The sequence below is a fragment of the Trypanosoma equiperdum genome (assembly GCF_001457755.1).
Source record: "Trypanosoma equiperdum strain OVI genome assembly, contig: ctg_602, whole genome shotgun sequence".
Lineage (NCBI taxonomy): Eukaryota > Euglenozoa > Kinetoplastea > Trypanosomatida > Trypanosomatidae > Trypanosoma > Trypanosoma equiperdum.
In genome coordinates this window covers 120,045-128,087 of record NW_027124535.1, presented here as the reverse complement: position 1 = coordinate 128,087, position 8,043 = coordinate 120,045, and the positions used below count along the sequence as shown (strand labels likewise).

General features: G+C 39.5%; 2 protein-coding genes across 2 annotated transcripts; both read right to left on the bottom strand.

The window, feature by feature from the left end:
• Window positions 1-4,681: 4,681 nt before the first annotated feature.
• Window positions 4,682-5,305, bottom strand: TEOVI_000277400 (zinc finger protein family member, putative; the record flags this gene model as incomplete). Its single annotated transcript, XM_067225795.1, has 1 exon — window positions 4,682-5,305. One exon carries the CDS (start codon window positions 5,303-5,305, stop codon window positions 4,682-4,684), a length of 624 nt encoding a protein of 207 aa, XP_067081896.1.
• Window positions 5,306-6,300: 995 nt separating this feature from the next.
• On the bottom strand, window positions 6,301-7,671 carry TEOVI_000277300 (amastin-like protein; the record flags this gene model as incomplete). Its single annotated transcript, XM_067225794.1, has 1 exon — window positions 6,301-7,671. The coding sequence occupies one exon, from the start codon at window positions 7,669-7,671 to the stop codon at window positions 6,301-6,303; it is 1,371 nt and encodes a 456-aa protein (XP_067081895.1).
• Between the last annotated feature and the right edge of the window lie 372 nt (window positions 7,672-8,043).

Here is an 8,043-nt window from a genome sequence, read left to right as displayed (position 1 = left end):
TTTTTTTTTTTTTTTGAACCTTCTTTCCCTCGGTTCCTTCCTCCTCACCGCGTTACACACTCACATATTTTAAATTTGCGTTACGGCTTGGAATGGAGAAACAAACGCCGTAACTTTATCATTTCCACATCTTTTGTTGTTGTTGTTGCTGTTTTTTTTTCCCCCCCTCTACGCAGCAGTCGGTGATATGAGGCAGTTACCTGAGAAAATAAAGGCACAAACACGAGTGAGCAGAAGCAAATGGACGAAACCAAACGACAATAATAAAAAGAAAAAAGAAAAAAAAAGAGAAAGCGGCGACTGCAATTTCTCATTCCCTCTTCACCAACCAACTCTCAATTCCCAACCCGAATCCAGTCAGTGCAGTCGTTGGTGACAAAAAGAGGAAAATATTTCGTATCATCGGAAATTGAACAAAGCAAAAAAGAAAAAAAAAGAAACAAAAAACGAATGCATAAATAAAACATTATAAAGATGTGCTGTCGTTGTTTTCTGTTTCTTTTTCCTCCACACTCCTCTGAAAAAAGAAGAAAGAGAGAGAGAGGGAGAGTAAAAAAAAAAGAAAAGAAAAGAAAAGGAAAACCAAATACATAAATTTTTTATTTTAAAAACAAAAAACATAAAACGACAAATTTTTCTTCTCGAGGAAGAAAGCACGGTCGCTCGAGAAGCGAAAGAAAAGTAATTAACACGTTTTGATAATTTGTAAATATATGAATATACAAACAAAACACATATTCCTCTCTTCCCCTTTTGGTTCGTCACAGGCACTTCCTTTAGTTCTCCCTTTTTTTTCTTTTTATTTCAACCACTTTTCTTTTTTTTTTTCATCTTCGTTTGTTTGCCTTTTTCTTTTCCTTTTTCTCTTCTTTTCTGCTTCGACTGTTATGAAGTTTCAGCGGCCCAACGTCCCATAGCAACAAATATACACGAAAGAACATAAGGAGTTCCAAAACGTCCAGCCGAAAAAAAGAAAAAGAAAAAAAGAGGCGACGGCGAAAGAAAAATAAATATGCATTAAAGACACAGAAAAAAAAAAAAACGCAAAACAAAGATGAAACTGAAGAAGTTGAAAGCAGAAAAAAAAAACAGAAGGGAAACCATAACGGAAGGCGAACAAATAACAATGGGTGTGAACGAATCCCAGCGGGTAAAGGATATATAGAAGAACATGACAAAAGCATAAAAAAAAAAAGGCGACCGCAGGCTTTAATTACAAACGTAACACACTTTAAGGCTTTAAGCAACATTTTTTTTTTTTTAAAAGGAAGAAAAGAAACATCGAAAAACAACGACAACAAAAACAAAAGTATGACTTAACGCAAACCACAGATATACAAAAGGAGTGAAAAAAAACAAAAAGAGGGGAATATATCCGACGGTACGGCGGCCTTTTGTAATTCCCTGATTGGCAGTTGACCGCCATTCCTTTTACGTTCCCTATTTTTATTTATCGCTGGAAACAAATTGCGGGCAATATTTAAATGAGATGAAAGCAAAGGAAACATCAAAAAAAAAAAGTGTTAAGGAGTTGAAGAATTTTGTTTGTTTGTTTGTAATATGCCGCGCTTATCATTATTCTGGTCGCGCGTATAACCACACAAGAATGCACAATTAACCCGTATAGCAAAAGGAAAAAAATGAAGCCGAATTGACGGGTAAAACAAGAAAAGGCGCATACACACTCGGGAATTGAGTTACAAGTGCGGAAAAACAACAACAGTAACAGTAAACAGCAACAGTAAAACAGCAAAGGAAACAAAGTAATGAAAGACTTCGCAGATTTCTTTTTTTTTTTAAAAAGTGAGAGAAATGAGAAGAAGAGGAAAGTGAGGTGAAGCGATCTCATGTGATGTGTTGTGGCCGAGAAATAAGCCAAAAAAGAAAAAGGTAACACGATGGAAATGGGGCACACCCTTCAAATATAACACAAACACGAAACATAACGAACAAAGCACACACAAAAAAACTAAAACTAAAACTAGAACTAAACTTTTAAAAAAGCCGTGTTGTGCCTTCAGATTCTGTCCAGTTTATGGGGTGTTTCAAGCAATATATGTTTTCCCCCCTTTCCAATAATTAATATCCTTCCTTCTCCTCCTCCTTCTCCTTCTCTCTTATTCTCGCATTTCCTCACTTGTGGTAACGTGCTGAAGTTGTTATATTTCCGTAACTCGTTTTTTATACATGTCCCGAAAGAAATTCTCCACATGCGAACAGGCGAGCGCAACACAACGCCTCCTTTCTTCTCAATCTCCACATAACAAAAGGAAAGCGGAGGGAGTGGGGGGGGGGGAAAGAAAAGAAAGAGAGAAAATCCCGTTCCTTCCGCTCCCCAGATGTTTAAATACATATAAATACATATAAATACATATAAATACATATAAATAAATATAAATAAGTATAAATACACACGCAAATATGTGATCCGAATTGAATACATTTTAATTTTTATTTTATTTTATTTTTTTGGTAGCAACAAAAAGCGAGAAATGGAACATGAAATCGTGGAGCAGCGGCCTTACATGCCTCGTTTATCAAGGGGTCATTCGTTTTGTTTCCTCTCATTTATTGAAATTAAGAGGATGAAAGGCGGAACCACATAAGGAAGAGAATATGCAAAACACGGTGACAAAAAAAAAAGGGGGGGAAATGGGCACTGCAGCTGGGTGAAGTGTTGGCAAACAAACAAAAATGACATCGAACGTAAGTAAAGAAGGAGGGGTGGAAAAAAAACAAAACAAAACAAAACAAAGTAACAACAAGAAGAAGAGAAGTTGCCACAACCTTTCATTTCACTACCCCGTTACACCACTCTTGCTCCCCTCGTCCCGGTTTATTCACCAGCGGTGTGGCTAACAGGAAAAATAACACCGAGTTGAAAGGGGAAGTAAAAAAAAAAAAAAAGAAGACATGATGGCATGAAGTACACGGGTAAAAGGGCACATAAATAATCTTAGAGTACATCTAAAAATACCGTCCGATCCGACAGGAATAAACATATCATAAACGCAAGCGGTGGAAAAGATCAAACAAGAAAAAAAAACAATCCGAGTGTGAACCGACGTACTCAGCTGTACAACCATAATAAATAAAAAAATTATTAAATATATTTAACGTTACCACCGTTTCCGTTTTTTTTTTACCTTCTTTTTACAACATGACGCCGTGTGAACCGGCTAACGGTTGTCTAGCGGGTGGACTCGTGCGCTTCCCGCCGCTGTAGTGACTTATTTGTCGTTGTTGTTGGTGTTGTTTTTCTTTTACTCGCCTTTTATATTTCCGCTAGTGATTCACTTCCTCATTTACCATTTCTCTGTCTTTCTGTTGCTTTTTTTTTTTCAAAAATTAAAACATATCCTCTTAGTTTTATTTTCTACTTTACTTTCACCAAACCCTTCCACTTTTCGTATTTCCGAGGCGAACAAACTACATAAAAATACATTGAGATACCCAGAGAAGTTATCAAAAACATGAACAAATATAAACCAACCACTCACTGTATGCACACCAAAATTGCAATTATAATAATTATTATTTTCATAATCATAACTTCCCTTTTCCCCTCACTTCTCACAGCCATACAAATAAACACACACAAGCACACAGAGACAGACACGTACGAGCATATCCTCTTAATAAAGAGTAAAGTAATAAATAAGAAGGGAGAAGAAACGCCAGTTTATCATTTGTAAATTCACTTTGGTATTTTATGGTACAAATCAGCATATATAAATATATAAATATATAAAATATATAAAATATATATGTACATGTATGTATATATAGATAGATATAGATAGATATAGATAAAATTTATTTTTTGTTTTTTTACCGTGAAAGGTATTTTTTTTTAAAAAAAGGAAAGGGGCCAACTTTTGTAATTTATATATATCTACTGTCGCAGCCTGTCACGGCATCAACAAGGGAGGAAAAAAATAAAAAAAACGAACAAGCAAACGAACCGATGGGTTTATAAATGACGAAAAGTAAAAGGTGAAAAGGGAACCAGAAACATGTTGTCATTTTTGAAATGCAAACATATTGAAATATAATCTACCGTTTCCTTTCCCTTTCCCTTCGTTTTATTTTCCTTCCTTCCTTTCTCTCTTTTTTTTTAAGATTTTTTTTTTGCTACGGCGCCAGTTACGAGAAGATGCTTGTAAGCGAAATAACAATAGTAATATCAATGCTGGTACCGCTATTGTTATTCTTCAAACGCACGCAAAAAAAAAATCATATATACAAATATATACAAGTATATATATAGATGTATTGGAACGAAGGAACGTGGAAACCAACAAAGCAACCGAAAACGTTTCGCTCAAAACAAAACGGGAAATTTTTTTTTTTAATTTAAAAAAAAACAAACACAAGCGAAAGATACTCGTTCGTTGTGGACAAACAACTTATTGCCCTTTGGAGGGCCCATCATAAAGTGTTGTTACCATACCAGCTGGAGAGCCAAATTATATATATATAAAGAATCTTAGTAGGATGAAGCACAAAAAAAAAAGTAAAAAAGAAAGGCACGAGAAAAACAAACAAAAGAAGTTACCAAAAGAAAGAACAGTATGAATTAGTGAGAGGAAATAAAAAGTAGAAAAGAAGAGCCAGAGGACGGGCAAGGTAAAGGCAAGCAGAAATGAGGTGTCTCTCTCTCTTTCTTTTTTCTTTGCTCTTACCTTTGCTGCGCAGTAAGCAAAAAGCCGCCGTTATTTCTGGAAACATGATCGCCAACATTCAAAGAACCAAGCGACGAACTCAATATCAAAACGTCATGGGGCGGTTGCTCCCCATTCATACCTGACGCAACATAAGTGGAAGAGCGGCAGTGAGTTGATAAGCTCTCAGGAAGCTGAAGGTGAGGAATAGTGCTGGAGGATTCACTCAATATTTTCATGGAACTGTTCGTGCTGCTGTTGTAACTCATACTGTTGTTGTGATGCGTAGGCGAAAGCAAGCAACCATTACACGATCTGTTGGGAGGTGAACTCAAATATGCTCCAAGCGGTGATGTTGGTAATCCCTTGAGGGGGGCAATGCTTGAGAATTTGGGAGTGACGTGTGGCGTTACGATGATGTTGTGCCGCGTCTCGTGGTGGAAACGGCAAGTGCTACCGCGATTGCAACGACCCTCCGCGTAGTGACGGCAGACATTTAGAGATTTTTCCCGTTCCTTACGGCGATTTGGGGAGTCATCATATGGATTATGCGTGTAAGTCAACTCCTCTTCCCCACTTGATTTGATGTGCCGCCAGAGTTGTTTGGAAGAGTCACGTGTGATAGGTTTGCCCACGCTCATAATTCTTGGTTCTCCCTTTACCCCCTTCTTTCTTCTCTCTTTCCCTTTCCTCCGCTTGTTGACTTATTGGTTTGTTTCTTTCCGCTCCTCTCTGACTCCTTCAGTCGAAAAATAATAATGATGAAAATAAATAATAATAATGATAACAATCTCTCTTCCCACTTGCTTTTCTCACAACGGTAGTAACTGTTGAGCTTCCACCTCCGCAATATATTTGCTCCTCGTGGGAGTAATCCTGAATTGGAGGGGATATCGGCCGCCCAGTCGTAGCAGGACGAAAAAAAAAAAGAAAGGAAAGAAACTTTTTTCTTTTCCCTTCTTTATTCCCCCTTGGTGAAGTTCAGGCTTTACACAGACACAACAAAAGAATGAAACCTTCCGCTTCTGTTACACGCTCGCACTTCCTTCCTTACTCTGACTGGTGGAATCAAATGCGTGATACTTCACACAGTCGATAAAAAGTAATTTATGGATAGGTATGTGCTCACTTGTTTTCCTTCCTTTTATTTTCTTATTTTTTACTTCGAAATAGTCACACCACCGTAAAATCAGTTGATGATATTTAATTTTGTCAGCTGGATGCCTTAAACTCTTCGAGTCCTTACATGTTTATTGTTTGTGTATGGTAAATGGCAGAAGAAGAGAAAAGAAAGTGTATAGAAGTAACAGAAAAAAAATTGCCAAACAACCAACGAAGCGCAATAAACAATAGCACATAAGCAGACACCGATCGTTGCCTTCGTGAATATTACATATATGCCTCAAAAGGGGAATACAAAAAAGTAGAATCCGGCTTCGGGCAGAAATGAAATTTAGAAACACATCAATCATATTCCTTCTTCTTTCCATCCGCTTATGTATGGGAGGCTATGACAAGCAGACAAACTGAGAACAAAGCAAAACAAATTAAAGCAAATATTGATGGTAGAGGGGCTGAGAGTGTGAAGGATGAGGGGGGAAAAAAAACAAAATGCTTCAGAGTACCCTTCTCCCTTTCAACCCTTTGGAAATACCTTCATGACAACTAAACTAACGAAGACGAGTATCCAGGAGGTGACGTTCATACCAAACGCAACACCATAAGCTGTTCTTCTTGGTTGTTTTGTGTCCTCGCAGAAGCGAAGTAAAAACATGGTAACAACCAACATCCATGAAACTAATTGCACTAAAGCCGTTAAGCATAACAAAACAAACACCACGAGATTCCACTTGTGGAACACATCTCTCTTCAAGAACAAAATGCAGCACCCCAACGCCGCCGCGAGCAAAATTATAGCTAATATGTTGAATACAACCCCAGCACTGAGCACCCGCCTTAAGCCAACACACTTAAGAAGACCTGTGCGGTAAGTGTATGTACTCTTATCACAGTCATTTTTGTAGCCCCAAAAAGTGTAGCAGCCGCCACCTACAACATCCATTAACGAAAGTGGGTGAGCGACAAGAGTCAACAGAAAAGCCAAGAACGTGCAGAATGTTACAACAAGCCAACGGCTCTCCGTATTCCAACAAATTACTAAGGCATTGTGAAGACATTGAGGAAGTGTAGCACGGTCGGAAGGGGCGCGAGTACAGACACTGGTGGTTCCATCCGAGCTTTGAGAGTGAGGAAGTCCGCTATCACTGGTGGCTCGAAGCTGTTGCCCCTTCACATACGCACACTGTTGTTTGCCCGCCGCTACTGCGGGCCTCGCAGTTGTAGCACATGCTCCCATTTCCCAACATCCTGCGGAGGTAGTTGCTTCCGCTGGTGATGGTACAAACGTTTGGGACAACTCCTGTGACTGGTTTGAATCACATGGAAATCGATACAGGGGGAGTTTGGCATATATCGCCCTTACTTCCTCTCGCCTCTCCTCCGCACAATTATCTCTGCTGCCATTAACTGGCTCGTGCTGTTCCGTTTCCTCTGCTACATTAACTTTTTCCTTTTCTGCGGAGACGCATTCCGAATGCTGCGAGGAAGAACGGGGAATGCTGTTTCGCCCAACATCAACAGAGAGGAGGGAATCATTGCCATTCAGATATACCTTCTCTTTCACCGGTTTCTGCTCACTGATAGAGTGCACATAAGGTTCTGATGCGGGAGCAGCCGCCGAGGAGTGCGCCTCTGAACCCTCCGAGTGGGGCTCGGGGGGCGTTGCCTCATCTCGCGCTGACGGCCCCGCTCCGAGTGCCGTTACATCCAACGTTAAGGAAACATCACTCAAATTAGTCGACTTATAGGTTTGCCCCCCCACAACATTTGCGCTGTTTTCGTCCCTTGGATGTGGATGTTCTTTTTCCTCCCTTTCATCCAACACAGTTTCCTCAAACACTGCTTCCGCGCGAGTTTTCCCCCTCACTTCGGGGTGTTTTGATTCCATGAGCACTTTCCCAAGATTGGGGTCGTGCCTTATCTTCACCCTTTCCCCCGTTCGCTATACACTCTCACCTTGCGCCGTGGAGTGATATATGTTTAGTTATTAATAAACAGAAATCTAAAGTGTATGTTTACGTATTGTCACTGTTGTTATCGTTAGTTTTGTAAAAGGAAAATTACCTCAGTTGTTGTTTCAAAAGTCGCGCCCAACGTCAGTTGCTATCCTCCCCCCTAATCGCAGCCAAACCAACCCATCCGCACCCTAGTGCCACTACTACCTTGTGTACTTGAGTTTGTAAGAACACACCACAAAGGGCAAGATTGGATAATTTTGCCACACCTGAGGGTTGCCGAGCTCACCAAAAAAAAGAATAAT